This window comes from Pelobates fuscus, chromosome 1, assembly GCF_036172605.1.
Source record: "Pelobates fuscus isolate aPelFus1 chromosome 1, aPelFus1.pri, whole genome shotgun sequence".
NCBI classification, from domain to species: Eukaryota; Metazoa; Chordata; class Amphibia; order Anura; family Pelobatidae; genus Pelobates; species Pelobates fuscus.
Window position 1 is genome coordinate 264,539,409 of NC_086317.1, and position 19,360 is coordinate 264,558,768.

Sequence of the window (19,360 nt, forward strand, 5' to 3'; positions counted from 1 at the left end):
ATTTCTAGGGGTGTATACATTAACAGAAACATTAACCAATCATGGGAATCTCAGAACCGAAAGTATAACTTTTCATATAACATTTCGTAATGCTGTTAGTCTCCTGTTCAATGATGCAAGTGACAGTATGAGATTAGTAACCCAATTAAAAATTGCAGGTGCTAGAAAAAATTCTATTTTTTCAAGTGCAGAATGTTTATAAAAGATAGCGAAAACTGGTGTCAGGCGCTAAAACACAAGAACAGAAAAATATTATATTTTTTAAAAAATGCGAGTTTAACCCTTTCAAAGCATGGGTATCTTGTATTATAATCAGGTCTACTGACCATTTGGTCTTTTAAGCTATGTATACAGTAATACTTTAGCTACGTAATAAGAAATACAGAAATAGAAAGCAGGACATGAGACTGACTCCCTGTAACATAAAATATATAGCTCTGTAAGTCTAGGGGAATATTCACTAAGCATTGCATAGGTAAAACAATTGGTTTTCCAACAGGAAGTATTACTTTTTTGTGTGTTTTCTGTCGATTATATTCTGTAATCAGGGCCATCATAATTGTCAGCACCAAGCCCAATGGGCTCTTAATCCGGCCCTGGGTATATATGTTATAGTTTAAGGGTGCTCATTTTAGCAACCTAAGAAGGATGATGGGCTGATTTGACCTTACCTGGAATCAAAGATAGAATTACAAAATACTGCTACTGGAATATTAGGATTAGAGGGATTTAATAGTTGCACGGTTTATATTGGAGAGTGTTTATGGTTATGAGGTGTTTATGGGGTGTAATAGTTAGGGTTGAGGAATTATTAGTATTAAGAGTGTTTAGGATTATGGAGAATTTCGCTACTGGACATCTGTCCACTATATCTGTTATATAGAAATATTATCCTAGTTTATTAAAACAAGGTTATGGTATTTAGGATTGGGGGTGTTTAGAGTCAAAAGTTTTTTTAAGATATAGGAGAGAGAGAGAGAGAGAGAGAGAGAGAGAGAGAGAGAGAGAGAGAGAGAGAGAGAGAGAGAGAGAGAGAGAGAGAAAGTGTGAGTGTGTGATTTATTTTTTTTAAGTACTATTTTATTTTTATCTATTTGAATTGATTTGATAATTTTAGGTTTTCGTATTTTGTATCGAAGAGTATTGTGACCTGCACACTGCTGCTTTGCTACACGGTCTGGTTGTTTATGTCTGCCTCACCCTACTCCTAACTTGCAAGTGTTACGTCACAACGGGAAGGAGAATCCTGCCAGGTTGTCAAGGAGACGCGTCCTGCTCAGATTCCACGTGTGGTTACAAAGTGTATCAGTATGTACCGGTCGTTGCAGTGATCCAAGGGCGAGCTAACACAAATACAGTCTGATAATAGCTCGCTAAAACCACAAACATTTCACATATCCAGCAACACCAGCGGACAAGGTGCAGGTTAGCTGTATCCCATGGATAGTGAGGGAGACCAGAAGGGCAATGAGAGGCGTGCTAAAACTGGCGGCAATCAGGCTGCAAGAATCACACCCGCATCATCAGAAAAGAGTAAGAAGAAAAGCAAGAAAAAAACACAAAAACCTCAAACACAAAGCAAAAAGAGAGGGCACGCCTCCACCAGCCCATCTACCTGTGAGGAGACTGGTAAGTTCACTGTCTCCAATGTGTCCTGGACTGTTACAGTATTGTGTATTTATCTCCTACTACACGAATATCCCTGATAATAAATGCATCTTTTCTTTGATTTCAGTGTACTCATTTATATTGTGTGGAAAACAGTTGATTAAACAATTGTAGTCTTAAAACACTTTAAGCCAGTAAACTTGAGTTATTGGTTAAAAGTCAGGAATGAATTAGTTGGTGAAGGTTTCCAGATATTTTTAAAAGTAAAAATAAGAGTTTGGTTCACTTTCTCTGCTTATTTCCTAGAATTTACTTTTTTGTTGATAAAGTGAATATCTTTCAGTATTATTAAAAAAAAAAAAAAAGACAATACAAGTCAAACGTGTAATATAACAAACACTACATAAAAGACAAAACTATACCCATTGTATACATGGTAACAGGATAAGGTGAATGGTTCCAAACAAAAATAGGCTTGCAGAGGAGAGAGAGAAGAAAAATAGTGGAGGTGGGAGAAACCACAGTTAAAAATAAGAAAGACAGCTCCTTGAGAAAAGTATGGGCTATACAAATCCTCCAATTCCGAATATATCTGCATAGACCCTCAAAAAAACAAATCCAGCGGGCAATATGAGTCTACAGCCATCAATATGATTACAATTACCAGATTAAACAAGTATTTGTATTAATAGCTAGTTACCTAGTCATCAAGCTAATCCCAAATCTCCCCATCCTACTCTTTCTCTATGCTATTAACCCAATCTCTCTTAATTTTGTGCAGTTTCCCATATATTTTCCTTTACTGTATGACTTGAAAGGATTTCTCTGGCCTCATTTTAGTTGTTATGAGGGCTGGAGTGTCTAAGCACCATCTTAGCTTGAGAGGTTAATTTGTTTTACAATGGCTTAACCTTGAAGTTTGGCTTCAGCATTTGCGCTTCTACCTTCTGGCTTTCTTTCTATCTGCGGTGCAGTATGAGAAAGGTATGACTTTTTTAGTTTATTACTAGGAGCTCCCACTTCTCTTCTCTCTATGACAGTCTTCTCTGTTTTGTACTTATACATATGATGTCATAGATCAGCATTGTGAGCATTGTGATCTCACTAATGCTTTACTATAAAACAGTTTGTCTTTTTTTTTCCTCTAAAGTTTAAAACCCACGACTATAACACATTTCTCAGCATTGGGAGCTATGGAATGGGGACGGTTGGGCGGGCTTTTAGGGGGGAGGTTATTGAAATCCATAATGGGCACGTCTGCACTGAATAGGCATTTCAGGCTGGCATCAAGCACACCAAGCTGACCAATGTATCCCAACATACAGGACCATGCAGAGAGCACTACTGAAGCTCTTTCTGCATGGTACTAGTGCCCGCTGAACATTGCAAGCTCATCCAACACTGTACCTCATTTAGTTACTTGGGACTCCAGGAAACAGTCCCCGGACTGTTTACTGGAGTACCAAGTAACTAAATGAGGAGAGTAGGACTGAAGACAAAAAAGGGATTGTCCCTTCAAAAGCAGGAGTTGGGTGCTCTGCTGTCATATATGTTGTTAGGTTGATCATAGCAAGGCTTAACAGGAGCATATACATTTAAAAGATGGTTTGATATCTACCAAGGCGTGTGTAATGATAACAGTTTTAAACCATTCTTAAAGACAAAGGTAAGCCTCCAGCTTAGCCCAAAAACCGTGGAAGATTGTGTCCAGTCTCCGAAGAGATCTCGGGGTCACGTTGGTTCTGTAAGTGCCACTGCTTAGCATGCTCCAGAATTGAAAGTACTTTTGTCATCTTATGCTTGTGGTTGCACCTTGATAAAGACCTGGCTACAGGTCGAAACGTTGCAGATCCAGTAAAAACTGACTTGAACATATCACAGTGAGTGTCTGAGATTTTTCATTTTTATAGAGATCAGGTAGGTGACAGATTAGCACAGTGGGGACTTGGATAACCCCCGTCCTTCCCAGAGGGCTGGGGAGATGAGGAGCAGCTTCAAGACACGTCCAGCAGACATAAGGCTCAGGCCTCCCTTTTTTTTTTTTTTTATCTAATATGTATTTTCATGTTTTCAAGAAATGCATTATTTTTACTTTAACTGTTTCCTAAGGTGCATTAAAATATGCATTTAAACCTAGACTTCCCCTTTAATCACAGATATTTTATTTTGTACGTTTGAACAATAAAGTTCTTTATTTTCCCCTTTGAATAATGCTTGTATAGCTGCCAACTGTTTAAGTGTGGCATCAAATAAAGTGGTCAAGTGTCACTTTGTATTCTGAAACAAGTTGTAACAAGCTACGTTGCATTGTCCCCTCTGCCAAAATAAGGATTATCAAAGGCAATTTATGTTTGAAATAACAGGATTATAAATCCAAGTTTGTGTTTTAGATTACCAATGTACTAAAAGATCAAAGTAAAGCCATTTATACCTGAATGCAGATATTAGTTGGCATGAATGCTTTCTGTTGTGTAGGCATTGTGAAATCAACTCTCTATCCAGGAGATCTGTCAGCAATAAATAAGGTAGAAGGACAAAAGAAAAATGTGTCATTGACAATTTATAAATGTAGCTGCTTCTGCCTGCCTGTACTTGGATGGAAAGCCCGTACTTTACTCTTTGTGGCACAGGTTGGTTGCAGCTCTGCAGGACAATTCAAAGCACCATGAGCAACACAGTGTGATGTAATGTCTGTGGTGCCAGGTGTGCCCTGGCACCTCCTTTATATGTAGTCAAACCTTTTGCCGATGGTTTGACTTCTTAACTGGAGTCGTCTGGGCACCAGACCCTTCCTTTTTGCAGCCAGAAGCTCCTGCTGGGAACTTTTGTTAACTCTACTGAGCTAAGCTCTCAGCTTTAGCTTAAAGGAGCTCTCTTCTATTTACATAGTTTAGGTAGGTGCAGTTCTACTGATTCCAAATATTTTCTTCATTAACATGAAGAGATGCTGATGTTACGTATATATTACATTTTTCTGACTAACCTTTGATGTTCTGTGAATCTGTTTTATAGCGGATTTGTCACTTTTCAGTATTTTATAAAGATATATTCTTTATGAAATATTGATCAACAAAATCCAAAGCTACTATGCCCTGTTTCTGTTTAGTAGACTGGTCTGAAACTGTAAATAGTGGGTAAGAGGAAAGAGTTGGCTGAATAAACTCTCTTGTTGAGAGGCATGCCCAACAATGCAATTTGACCAAGTTTATAGTATGTTTATAAACGTTTATTACATACATTTCAAAGTTTTTATTGCATTATTTTGGTATGTATATTTTTTTTTTTTTTAAAGTGTTTGCTTTCTGGTTTAAAACAAATAATTGTAAAGTGATGCATGTTCCTTTAAGGATTGAGGCATTTGTCCAAGTTCTGAATCAATACAATATCTAGTATTTACCCTATGTGCTTATTAAACTGATCTAAAGTGCCCCTATATATATATATATATAAAATATGTAAAACATAGGGCTTTCTAATCCTATATCACTAATCATTTATCAACTACCCAAGGCTGTACCAACCCTACTGCTAACCTATGCTTACCCTAACTCTAACCACATACCTGCCCTGACCTTAACTCTACACTATGCCTAAACTTAAAACAGCGTTAACCTTTACCATAACACAAACCCTACACCCTACAACTAATGCTACTCTAATGAAACTCTCTGTTATGTTAGTATTGATATTGGCAGGTAGTGTTGTCGCGAACCCGGAATTTTCGGTTCGCGAACGGCGAACGCGAACTTCCGCAAATGTTCGCGAATCGGCGAACCGCGCGAACCGCCATGGACTTCAATGGGCAGGCGAATTTTAAAAACAACAGGGACTCTTTCTGGCCACAATAGTGATGGAAAAGTTGTTTCAAGGGGACTAACACCTGGACTGTGGCATGCCAGAGGGGGATCCATGGCAAAACTCCCATGGAAAATTGCACAGTTGATGCAGAGTCTGCTTTTAATCCATAAAGGGCAGAAATCACCTAACATTGACACCTGTCCTCAAAGCCCAGCCCTGATACACACTGACACAGAGCAGAATAGAGACTGTTCCCCCTACATAGGGTCACTTGGCAGATATGGATTGACACCTGTCCTCAAAACCACTGATACACACTGACACAGAGCAGAATAGGGACTGTTCCCCCTACATAGGGTCACTTGGCAGATATGGATTGACACCTGTCCTCAAAACCCCTGATACACACTGACACAGAGCAGAATAGAGACTGTTCCCCCTACATAGGGTCACTTGGCAGATATGGATTGACACCTGTCCTCAAAACCCCTGATACACACTGACACAGAGCAGAATAGGGACTGTTCCCCCTACATAGGGTCACTTGGCAGATATGGATTGACACCTATCCTAATGATCCCTGATACACACTGACACAGAGCAGAATAGAGACTGTTCCCCCTACATAGGGTCACTTGGCAGATATGGATTGACACCTGTCCTCAAAACCCCTGATACACACTGACACAGAGCAGAATAGAGACTGTTCCCTGTCCACAGAGACCATGATACACACTGACACAGAGCAGAATAGAGACTGTTCACCGTCCACAGAGACCATGATACACACTGACACAGAGCAGAATAGAGACTGTTCCCCCTACATAGGGTCACTTGGCAGATATGGATTGACACCTATCCTAATGATCCCTGATACACACTGACACAGAGCAGAATAGAGACTGTTCCCCCTACATAGGGTCACTTGGCAGATATGGATTGACCCAAATATAGAAAGTGTAGATTCACCTCCTAGTGGATAGAACACACTCTTAGTGGGTAATAGTGAACAACACGAAAAACAATTACCCTTGTACTAAATGTATAGTAGATAAGGACTCCTCCGGGTCCTCAATAGATATGGGAAAAATTGAATCTACAATACAATAATAACAGACATAGCATAATACTGTTGATATATAGGAAAGAGTGGAAGTATAAATAGTAGTTCACACTCACAAACCAAATTTGATTGTAGGCATATCTTATCAAACGATGCAAATCTCAAAGTGGTGGACCATCATAGGATACATAGAAGGAAATAAAAACAAAATAGTGCAGAGTATCTTGGTAAAAAATTACACTTTAATAATAAGGCACACTTACAGTGTTGAAGTGGCAAACAGGCATATAAAATCTACCGGTCTCAGGATCAGGTGATGATTTTCAGGATCCAATTTCCCGGTCAGAAATAATAAAAGTAATAAAACAGCCTAGTCTAAACAATAAAAACTCTAACACTATTAATCAGCCCTACGCGTTTCGTCCAAACGTCCTTGGACTTCCTCAGGGGCAAACACGTCCTTCTGTGTGTAGGTATAATCTTCCTTGTGGTGCTGGTGACCCTTTTAAATCCGTCCGGTTTGGCGCGCCCGGAATGCCCTCCAATCATCCGTTCGCTTCCGGGTTCGTCCGTCCGTAGTACTTCCGGGTGCGAACCGATGACGTAACCGGATATGCGTCTCACGTCTTTCTTCCGGATTTGATGCGTTCCACCTGGTATGCGTTCCACCGCTCATTCGTAGAGCGGAAAATAGCCACATATAAAGAATTAATGAAACAATATACAACAGTGATGAACTCTTAGACACTGTAATATTCTCTAAGAACTCAACTTAGAAAACTATTTACAACTATTTACAAAACCCTTAATAACTATCCAAGATATAGTATAAAGATGGAAATTTATATTCTGCATTAGCCATATGTTTTAGTTCAACCACATTGTCAAAACATGTTATTGTCATTATTGAGGTGAGAAATAAAGTTACATACAAACAAGAGGGTATTCATTAAAGAAAACAGACCAAATCGAAATCGACATTGAGTCCCCTAGGTTGCATGGTTTGTAAGGTGTGTATCCAATATCCTTCTCTTTTTCTCAATAATGACATCAGATCACCTCCTCTGTCATCCAAAACTGCTTGTTCGATGATAGTGCATTGGAGGGTATTAAGACTGAAGTTTGGACATTTATTACAGTGCACTGGTACTGAATGGGTCAACAGATGGTTTCTGATATTATGTCTATGTTCCTGGAACCTGACTTTGGCTTTTCTACCTGTTCTTCCCACATATTGTATCCCACACCCACATGTGAGTAGGTACACAACATGTGTCGAAAAACAGGATAGATTGCCTTTGATTTTAAACCTCTTCTTGTTGACTGTGCTTACAAAGCTGGTGGTACTACTAAATTGATGATTGCAACTAACACAGCTTCCACATGTGTGGTAACCTTCCCTGCATTTAGTTTTGTTCTTACCAGATCTGAAAGTACTTGGCGCTAGAATTTGTTTAAGATTAACACCTCTCCTAAAAATTACTTTAGGAAGATGGGGAATCTGTTGGTTAAGATATTCATCTTCCATCAAGAGCCCCCAATGTTTTTTAATGATCCTTTGAATATCAAAAGCCTTAGAGCTATATTGTGTGTTAAAAGAGAAATCAAATGTGGAATTCCTTAAAACATCTTTCCTTTTGTCTATTAGGAGATCCTTACGATCGATCCTTCCCACCCTGTCAATTTCTGCGTCAAGAAGCTCTGAGTTATAGCCTTTCTCCAAAAAACGACCTTTTAGGACCTTAGCTTGAGTAAAAAATGAATCCAAATCGCTGCAGTTTCTCCGCATCCTAATAAACTGGCTTTTGGGAACCCCCTTTAGCCAGTTAGGATGGTGCCCACTGCTAATATCGATGAAACTATTGATGTCAGTGTTCTTAAAAAAAGTTTTAGTTTTAATCGCTCCGTTTTCAATATAGATAGACAGATCTAAGAAGTCTATATCTGAGATGCCTATCTTTGGAGTAAAGGTCAAAGACAAGGAGTTGCTATTCACATAGGAGAAAAAATCCCTAAGTTCTTCTAAAGGACCACGCCAGATGACGAGAACGTCATCTATGTAACGTCTCCAGAGCACCAAGTTTGCACCGAACGGGTTGTTGGACCAGATAGATGTTTGTTCCCACTGGTCCATAAACACGTTAGCGTAGCTCGGTGCAAACTTGGTGCCCATTGCCGTGCCCTTTATCTGTAAGAAAAATTCTTCATTAAAGCCAAAGAAATTATGGGTGAGGATAAATCGTATAGCTTCTTCCAAAAAAGAACAAAAAGGGGGTTCAAGATCGGAGTCCCTCTCTAAATTCCTTCTGACCGCTTCTATACCTAGATCGTGATCGATCACGGTATATAAGGAAGTCACGTCCAAAGTGGCCCATACGTAACTCTCATCCCATTCGATCGATTCCAATTCTTGGATGAGTTGTTTCGTATCTTTAATATATGACAAGGCTCCCTGAGCATATTTTTGCAGATGGAAATCTATAAACTCTGAGAGCCTAGATGTCAGGGAGTCTATGCCACTAATTATTGGTCTTCCTGGGGGTCTTTCTTTACACTTATGAATCTTGGGAAGAAAATAAAAAGTGGGAACTCTTGGAAATTCTGAATAAACAAAAGAAAAAGCAGCTTCATCCAAAGTACCAAGTGTTTTGGCATTCTTTAGAAAAACTTTTAATTCCTGGTTAAACTTCAGATTGGGGTTATAAGACAATTTCTTATAAGTGAGGTGGTCGTTAAGTAATCTATATGCCTTTGTTATGTAGTATTTTGTAGACATGACGACCACGCCACCTCCCTTGTCTGCACTTTTGATAGTTAGCTCTTTTCTATCCTTCAATCTAGTTAAGATGTCATTTTCTGAATCGGTTAGATTCTTTCGTTTCATGTCTTTGCGTAGATTGTTCCCCATTTTTTCAAAATCTCTCAGAATCATTTTATTAAAGGCCTCAATCTGGCTACCTTTTTCGTTTGGACAGAATTTTGATCTTGGTTTAAATCTCTGTACTGATCTTGTCGTATTTACTGGTTCATTCGTTGGACCCTCGCTACTTTTTTTGATAAAAAATCTCTTAATTGACATTTTCCTCACAAATTTCTGGGTATCAATAAAGAGTTGAAAGAGGTTGGGAGGTTCCTCTGGGACAAATTTTAGCCCTTTACTCAGAAGATGTACTTCTTGAGGTGTTATGGAAAAATCTGAGATATTAAACACGCCTAAACTTTCTTCTTGTGATCTGGTAAGAATTAAACACCCATTATTTCTCCGCTCGTCCTCCTCCTTTTCCCTGGAGTATTTATTTCTCTTAGGGGTATAAATCGATTTGTTAGAGGTAATTCTTGGGATCTGGGGGGAAAGAACTCCGTTATCGTTTTCTTTCGGTCTCGCCCCTTCTCTAAAAAATCCCTATTTACATGATTGTCCTGAATTTGTGAGGAGGCAGTGGGTCTCTCTCTAGAGGAATGGCTAAATTCGGTTCTAGGGATTGGTAATGATTGGGTTTGATTTTCATTTCTCATTTTTGATTTGAATCTATTATTTTCGGGTTTTTTTATGGGAGATGCTTGCCATCTACGTCTAGAGTTGGATCGATTTCTTTTTTGTTCGAATCGTTCTCTGTTATAATTCTTATAATTGTGTCTACCACTTTCTCTGTATTTTATTTTTCTGTCGATTTTGTTTAGAGTTGAGTATGTATTATTAACTTTATCATTCTTATCTCTCAGATATTTTTTGTTTTTTGTCTGGGCAATATTGTCATCCAGCTTTTCTATTCTATCAAAGAGAATGTTCTCCTTCCTTTTAAAGTCAGGAGTATCTTTATCTGCTGTATTTGATTCAGTCAATTTTAGCATTTCATTAGAAACCACAGCTAAATTTTCTCTTTCAAAATCGACAATTATTCCCATAAGAGTCAAGGAGCATTTTTCAAGAGCTGAATCCCAACGTTCAATATGTTTTGATCTTTCTAGCCCATTTGCAGGTTTTTTCTCAAGTCTAAGGCCTCTAGGGATTAATCCTTCCTTAATATATGATTCTAGGAAGGATATTTCCCACCATTTTTTTGTTTCCTTGAAGGAAAATTTCTCTAGTTCATGAAAATAGTCATCTAAGGTGACATTTTGTTTTTGACTGGTGGTAATGGTATTATTAAATAAAGATTGCAGTTTAGCTTCCCTAAGACCTCTCAGATCTGAAAACATGCTCATAGCTCTTTTCAAGGGGAAAAAACAATAAAACGGTGAATCTATATAGAGGAAAAATATATGTAACCCAAATATAGAAAGTGTAGATTCACCTCCTAGTGGATAGAACACACTCTTAGTGGGTAATAGTGAACAACACGAAAAACAATTACCCTTGTACTAAATGTATAGTAGATAAGGACTCCTCCGGGTCCTCAATAGATATGGGAAAAATTGAATCTACAATACAATAATAACAGACATAGCATAATACTGTTGATATATAGGAAAGAGTGGAAGTATAAATAGTAGTTCACACTCACAAACCAAATTTGATTGTAGGCATATCTTATCAAACGATGCAAATCTCAAAGTGGTGGACCATCATAGGATACATAGAAGGAAATAAAAACAAAATAGTGCAGAGTATCTTGGTAAAAAATTACACTTTAATAATAAGGCACACTTACAGTGTTGAAGTGGCAAACAGGCATATAAAATCTACCGGTCTCAGGATCAGGTGATGATTTTCAGGATCCAATTTCCCGGTCAGAAATAATAAAAGTAATAAAACAGCCTAGTCTAAACAATAAAAACTCTAACACTATTAATCAGCCCTACGCGTTTCGTCCAAACGTCCTTGGACTTCCTCAGGGGAAAACACGTCCTTCTGTGTGTAGGTATAATCTTCCTTGTGGTGCTGGTGACCCTTTTAAATCCGTCCGGTTTGGCGCGCCCGGAATGCCCTCCAATCATCCGTTCGCTTCCGGGTTCGTCCGTCCGTAGTACTTCCGGGTGCGAACCGATGACGTAACCGGATATGCGTCTCACGTCTTTCTTCCGGATTTGATGCGTTCCACCTGGTATGCGTTCCACCGCTCATTCGTAGAGCGGAAAATAGCCACATATAAAGAATTAATGAAACAATATACAACAGTGATGAACTCTTAGACACTGTAATATTCTCTAAGAACTCAACTTAGAAAACTATTTACAACTATTTACAAAACCCTTAATAACTATCCAAGATATAGTATAAAGATGGAAATTTATATTCTGCATTAGCCATATGTTTTAGTTCAACCAGGGCTCGAGTCCTGCAGGAACGCGTGGGAACGGCGTTCCTGCACTTTTTCCACAGCAGGAACGCCGTTCCCATTACTAGTCCTGCAGGACCCAGGGCTGGCACAAGCGGCTGCGAGAGCAGGGGGAGCACAAATCCGAATCCCCTGCCTCTGACTGGGGACTCGGATTTCTAAACTCACCTCTCCCCCTGCAGTCAGTGGAGTCGTCCAGCCTCTCCTGATGATGTCAGTAGGAGGGGGCGTGACTTTCTCTGCTCTTCTCACAGGACCGCTGGGGAGCAGAGGAAGCCACGCCCCCTCCTCCTGACATCATCAGGAGAGGCTGGCTTACTCCACTGACTGCAGGCTGCAGGTTCCAGATCCTGTCCCACCCCTCCTGGCCCAAGGTAAGCCTCAGGGAGGGGGGAAGGCACTTTAGTTTTTTTTTTTTATCCCTTTCCTCAGTCCCTGTCCCCCTCCCCAGTCCCTGTCCCCCTAGTTAAGGCCCTGCCCCCCTCCTCAGTCCCTGTCCCCCTATTTAAGGCCCTGCCCCCCCTCCTCAGTCCCTGTCCCCCTATTTAAGGCCCTGTCCCCCCTCCTCAGTTCCTGCCCCCCTCCTCAGTCCCTGTCCCCCTCCCCAGTCCCTGTCCCCCTAGTTAAGGCCCTGCCCCCCTCCTCAGTCCCTGTCCCCCTATTTAAGGCCCTGCCCCCCCTCCTCAGTCCCTGTCCCCCTATTTAAGGCACTGTCCCCCCTCCTCAGTTCCTGCCCCCCTCCTCAGTCCCTGTCCCCCCTCCTCAGTCCCTGTCCCCCTATTTAAGGCCCTGTCTCCCCTCCTTAGTCCCTGTCTCCCTCCTTAGTCCTTTTCCCCAGTCCATGCCCCCCTCCTCAAGCCCTATCCCCTTACTCAGTCCCTGTCCCCCTCCCCAGTCCCTGTCCCCCTATTTAAGGCCCTGCCCCCCCTCCTCAGTCCCTGTCCCCCTATTTAAGGCCCTGTCCCCCCTCCTCAGTTCCTGCCCCCCTCCTCAGTTCCTGCCCCCCTCCTCAGTCCCTGTCCCCCTATTTAAGGCCCTGTCCCCCTCCTCAGTTCCTGCCCCCCTCCTCAGTCCCTGTCCCCCTATTTAAGGCCCTGTCCCCCTCCTCAGTCCATGTCCCCCTATTTAAGGCCCTGTCCCCCCTCCTCAGTTCCTGCCCCCCTCCTCAGTCCCTGTCCCCCTATTTAAGGCCCTGTCCCCCTCCTCAGTCCCTGTCTCCCTCCTTAGTCCTTTTCCCCAGTCCATGCCCCCCTCCTCAAGCCCTATCCCCTTACTCAGTCCCTGTCCCCCTCCTCAGTCCCTGTCCCCCTATTTAAGGCCCTGTCCCCCCTCCTCAGTCCCTGTCCCCCTATTTAAGGCCCTGTCCCCCCTCCTCAGTCCCTGTCTCCCTCCTTAGTCCTTTTCCCCAGTCCATGCCCCCCTCCTCAAGCCCTATCCCCTTACTCAGTCCCTATCCCCCTCCTCAGGCCTGTCCCATTCCTGAGTCCCTTTCCCCCTATTTAAGGCCCTGTCCCCCCTCCTCAGTTCCTGCCCCCCTCCTCGGTCCCTGTCCCCCTATTTAAGGCCCTGTCCCCCCTCCTCAGTTTCTGCCCCCCTCCTCAGTCCCTGTCCCCCTATTTAAGGCCCTGTCCCCCCTCCTCAGTCCCTGTCCCCCTATTTAAGGCCCTGTCCCCCCTCCTCAGTTCCTGCCCCCCTCCTCAGTCCCTGTCCCCCTGTTTAAGGCCCTGTCCCCCTCCTCAGCCCCTGTCCCCCTATTTAAGGCCCTGTCCCCCCTCCTCAGTTCCTGCCCCCCACCTTAGTCCCTTTCCCCAGTCCCTGTCCCCCTCCTCAAGCCCTATCCCCTTACTCAGTCCCTGTCCCCCTCCTCAGGCCTGTCCCTTTCCTGAGTCCCTGTCCCCCTATTTAAGGTCCTGTCCCCCCTCCTCAGTCCCTGTCCCCCTATTTAAGGCCCTGTCCCCAGTCCTCAGTTCCTGCCCCCCTCCTCAGTCCCCGCCCTTCTATTTAAGGCCCTGTCCCCCCTCCTCAGTCCCTGTCCCCCTATTTAAGGCCCTGTCCCCCCTCCTCAGTCCCTGTCCCCCTATTTGAGGCCCTGCCCCCCCTCAGTCCCTGTCTCCCTCCTTAGTCCTTTTCCCCAGTCCATGCCCCCCTCCTCAAGCCCTATCCCCTTACTCAGTCCCTGTCCCCCTCCTCAGTCCCTGCCCCCATCCTCAGGCCTGTCCCTTTCCTGAGGCCCTGTTCCCCTTCCTCAGTTCCTGCCCCCCTTCCTCAGTTCCTGCCCCCCTCCTCAGGCCCTGTCTCCCTCCTCAGGCTCTGTCTCCCTCCTCAGGCCCTGTCCCCCTTCCTCAGGCCCTGTCCCCCTTCCTCAGGCCCTGTCCCCCTTCCTCAGGCCCTGTCCCCCTTCCTCAGTCCCTGTCCCCCTTCCTGAGTCCCTGTCCCTTTCCTGAGTCCCTGTCCCCCTCCTCAGTCCCTGTCCCCCTCCTCAGTCCCTGTCCCCCTCCTCAGTCCCTGTCCCCCTCCTCAGTCCCTGTCCCCCTCCTCAGTCCCTGTCTCCCTCCTCAGTCCCTGTCCCCCTCCTCAGTCCCTGTCCCCTTCCTCAGTCCCTGTCCCCCTCCTAAGTCCCTTTCCCGAGTCCCTGTCCCCCTATTTAAGGCCCTGTCCCGTTACTCAGTCCCTGTCTCCCTCAGTCCCTGTCCCTTTCCTCAGCCCCTGCCCCCCTCCTCAAGCCCTGTCCCCTTACTTAGTCCCTGTCTCCCTCCTCAGTCCCTGCCCCCCTCCTCAAGCCCTGTCTCCCTCCTCAGTCCTTGCCCCCCTCCTCAGTCCCTGTCCCTTTCCTCAGTCTCTGTCCCCCTCCTCAAGCCCTGTCCCCTTACTCAGTCCCTGTCTCCCTCCTCAGTCCCTGTCTTCTTACTCAGGCCCTGTCCCCCTCCTCAGCCCCTGCTCCCTTCATCAGCCCCTGCCCCCCTCCTCAGCCTCTGTCCCCCTCCTCAGCCCATGGCCCCTTCCTCAGCCCATGCCCCCCCTCCTCCTAAGCTCCTGTCCCTCTTCCTCAGCCCTGCCACCTTACTCAGCCCATGGCCCCTTCCTCAACCCATGCCCCCCCCCTCCTCCTAAGCTCCTGTCCCTTTTCCACAGCACTGTCACCTTACTTAGCCCCTGTCCCCCTCCTCAGCCCCTGTCCCCCTCCTCAGCCCCTGTCCACCTTACTCAGCCCCTGTCCACCTTACTCAGCCCAGTGCTCTTACTCAGCCCCTGCATACGAGCATCAGCCCCTGTCCCCCTCCTCAGTCCCTGCCCCTCTTCTTCAACCCTGCCCCTCTTCCTCAGCCCCTGCCCCTCTTCCTCAGCCCCTGTCCCTCTTCCTCAGCCCCTGTCCCTTTGCTCAGCCCCTGTCCCTTTCCTCAGCCCCTGTCCCCCTCCTCAGCCCCTCAGTTCCTGTCCCTTTCCTCAGCCCCTCAGTTCCTGTCCCTTTCCTCAGCCCCTATCCTTTACCTCAGCCCATGTCCCCTTCCTCAGCCCATGCCCCCTCCCCCCCCCCCACCCTCCTAAGCTCCTGTCCCTCTTCCTCAGCTCCTGCCCCCCTCCTCAGCCCCGTGCCCTTACTCAGCCCCTGCATACAAGCGTATAATTTTTGGGGGGTGAGGGGGGGGAGGGGGCGGGGAGTGGATCTGGGGTGAGTTCCTGCACTTTTTTACCCAGGACTTGACCCCTGAGTTCAACCACATTGTCAAAACATGTTATTGTCATTATTGAGGTGAGAAATAAAGTTACATACAAACAAGAGGGTATTCATTAAAGAAAACAGACCAAATTAAAATCGACATTGAGTCCCCTAGGTTGCATGGTTTGTAAGGTGTGTATCCAATATCCTTCTCTTTTTCTAATATCGATGAAACACTGACATCAATAGTTTCATCGATATTAGCAGTGGGCACCATCCTAACTGGCTAAAGGGGGTTCCCAAAAGCCAGTTTATTAGGATGCGGAGAAACTGCAGCGATTTGGATTCATTTCTTACTCAAGCTAAGGTCCTAAAAGGTCGTTTTTTGGAGAAAGGCTATAACTCAGAGCTTCTTGACGCAGAAATTGACAGGGTGGGAAGGATCGATCGTAAGGATCTCCTAATAGACAAAAGGAAAGATGTTTTAAGGAATTCCACATTTGATTTCTCTTTTAACACACAATATAGCTCTAAGGCTTTTGATATTCAAAGGATCATTAAAAAACATTGGGGGCTCTTGATGGAAGATGAATATCTTAACCAACAGATTCCCCATCTTCCTAAAGTAATTTTTAGGAGAGGTGTTAATCTTAAACAAATTCTAGCGCCAAGTACTTTCAGATCTGGTAAGAACAAAACTAAATGCAGGGAAGGTTACCACACATGTGGAAGCTGTGTTAGTTGCAATCATCAATTTAGTAGTACCACCAGCTTTGTAAGCACAGTCAACAAGAAGAGGTTTAAAATCAAAGGCAATCTATCCTGTTTTTCGACACATGTTGTGTACCTACTCACATGTGGGTGTGGGATACAATATGTGGGAAGAACAGGTAGAAAAGCCAAAGTCAGGTTCCAGGAACATAGACATAATATCAGAAACCATCTGTTGATCCATTCAGTACCAGTGCACTGTAATAAATGTCCAAACTTCAGTCTTAATACCCTCCAATGCACTATCATCGAACAAGCAGTTTTGGATGACAGAGGAGGTGATCTGATGTCATTATTGAGAAAAAGAGAAGGATATTGGATACACACCTTACAAACCATGCAACCTAGGGGACTCAATGTCGATTTCGATTTGGTCTGTTTTCTTTAATGAATACCCTCTTGTTTGTATGTAACTTTATTTCTCACCTCAATAATGACAATAACATGTTTTGACAATGTGGTTGAACTAAAACATATGGCTAATGCAGAATATAAATTTCCATCTTTATACTATATCTTGGATAGTTATTAAGGGTTTTGTAAATAGTTGTAAATAGTTTTCTAAGTTGAGTTCTTAGAGAATATTACAGTGTCTAAGAGTTCATCACTGTTGTATATTGTTTCATTAATTCTTTATATGTGGCTATTTTCCGCTCTACGAATGAGCGGTGGAACGCATACCAGGTGGAACGCATCAAATCCGGAAGAAAGACGTGAGACGCATATCCGGTTACGTCATCGGTTCGCACCCGGAAGTACTACGGACGGACGAACCCGGAAGCGAACGGATGATTGGAGGGCATTCCGGGCGCGCCAAACCGGACGGATTTAAAAGGGTCACCAGCACCACAAGGAAGATTATACCTACACACAGAAGGACGTGTTTGCCCCTGAGGAAGTCCAAGGACGTTTGGACGAAACGCGTAGGGCTGATTAATAGTGTTAGAGTTTTTATTGTTTAGACTAGGCTGTTTTATTACTTTTATTATTTCTGACCGGGAAATTGGATCCTGAAAATCATCACCTGATCCTGAGACCGGTAGATTTTATATGCCTGTTTGCCACTTCAACACTGTAAGTGTGCCTTATTATTAAAGTGTAATTTTTTACCAAGATACTCTGCACTATTTTGTTTTTATTTCCTTCTATGTATCCTATGATGGTCCACCACTTTGAGATTTGCATCGTTTGATAAGATATGCCTACAATCAAATTTGGTTTGTGAGTGTGAACTACTATTTATACTTCCACTCTTTCCTATATATCAACAGTATTATGCTATGTCTGTTATTATTGTATTGTAGATATGGATTGACACCTGTCCTCAAAACCCCTGATACACACTGACACAGAGCAGAATAGAGACTGTTCCCCCTACATAGGGTCACTTGGCAGATATGGATTGACACCTGTCCTCAAAACCCCTGATACACACTGACACAGAGCAGAATAGGGACTGTTCCCCCTACATAGGGTCACTTGGCAGATATGGATTGACACCTATCCTAATGATCCCTGATACACAGTGACACAGAGCAGAATAGGGACTGTTCCTCCTACATAGGGTCACTTGGCAGATATGGATTGACACCTATCCTAATGATCCCTGATACACACTGACACAGAGCAGAATAGAGACTGTTCCCCCTACATAGGGTCACTTGGCAGATATGGATTGACACCTATCCTAATGATCCCTGATACACACTGACACAGAGCAGAATAGAGACTGTTCCCCCTACATAGGGTCACGTGGCAGATATGGATTGACACCTGTCCTCAAAACCCCTGATACACACTGACACAGAGCAGAATAGAGACTGTTCCCCCTACATAGGGTCACTTGGCAGATATGGATTGACACCTATCCTAATGATCCCTGATACACATTGACACAGAGCAGAATAGAGACTGTTCCCCCTACATAGGGTCACTTGGCAGATATGGATTGACAAATCCCTGACAAACAGCTACCACATGCAAGGAAGGCAGCAGGGGCGCAAATGACCCACTCCCGACGCGGGAAGGTAGTGACGACAAATAACAATACAGGACTCTTTAGAGGCCCTGTAATTGTAATCAGTCCACTTGAAATCCTTTAACTTTGATCAATTGGAGGGAAGTCTGGTGCAGAGCCACTGACCCATGCGCAGGGCCAGCCTTAGGCCTTTGGGCGCCCTGTGCAAGAAATCTTCCCGACGCGGGAAGGTAGTGACGACAAATAACAATACAGGACTCTTTAGAGGCCCTGTAATTGTAATCAGTCCACTTGCACCAGTGGGGCTAAAAATTAGGCATGTACACATGCCTGAAAAATTTGGTATTGTTGCAGCCGCTGCTGTAGCAGCGGCCAGAAAAATTGATGTTTGTTTCACAGGCAGAAAGTGCCCTAAAACATGGTGGCTTGAACCCTAGTTGGTGGCGGATAAGTCACGCAAGTCAAACGTCATTCAGAGCTAAAATACAGCAGTGGACCATTTTTAGCCCAAGGCAGCTCATCTCATCAGGCCTTTTTAAAGCGAATGTATCGCCCAGTGTCAGTCCCTTCGGGATCCATCCCTCATTCATCTTAATAAAGGTGAGGTAATCTAGACTTTTTTGACCTAGGCGACTTCTCTTCTCAGTGACAATACCTCCTGCTGCACTGAAGGTCCTTTCTGACAGGACACTTGAAGCGGGGCAGGCCAGAAGTTCTATCGCAAATTGGGATAGCTCAGGCCACAGGTCAAGCCTGCACACCCAGTAGTCAAGGGGTTCATCGCTCCTCAGAGTGTCGATATCTGCAGTTAAGGCGAGGTAGTCTGCTACCTGTCGGTCGAGTCACTCTCTGAGGGTGGATCCCGAAGGGCTGTGGCGATGCATAGGACTTAAAAAGGTCCGCATGTCCTCCATCAACAACACGTCTTTAAAGCGTCCTGTCCTTGCCGGCGTGGTCGTGGGAGGAGGAGGATGACTTCCACCTCTCCCCCTGTTAGATTCCCGTTGTGCTGTGACATCACCCTTATACGCTGTGTAAAGCATACTTTTTAATTTATTTTGCAAATGCTGCATCATTTCCGACTTGTTGTAATTTGGTAACATTTCCGCCACTTTCTGCTTATACCGGGGGTCTAGTAGCGTGGACACCCAGTACAGGTCGTTCTCCTTCAGCCTTTTTATACGAGGGTCCCTCAACAGGCAGGA

The 19,360-nt window shown here is 44.2% G+C and overlaps 1 protein-coding gene across 1 annotated transcript in view; it reads left to right on the plus strand.

Moving 5' to 3' along the window:
- Positions 1-1,330: 1,330 nt before the first annotated feature.
- Positions 1,331-19,360, plus strand: part of LIAT1 (ligand of ATE1) — a 28,176-nt gene continuing 10,146 nt past the window's right edge. Inside the window, exon 1 of the mRNA XM_063444585.1 lies at positions 1,331-1,629. Within this exon, the coding sequence (XP_063300655.1) occupies positions 1,440-1,629 (190 nt within the window). The 5' untranslated portion in view covers positions 1,331-1,439. The remainder of the gene's footprint in view (positions 1,630-19,360) is intronic.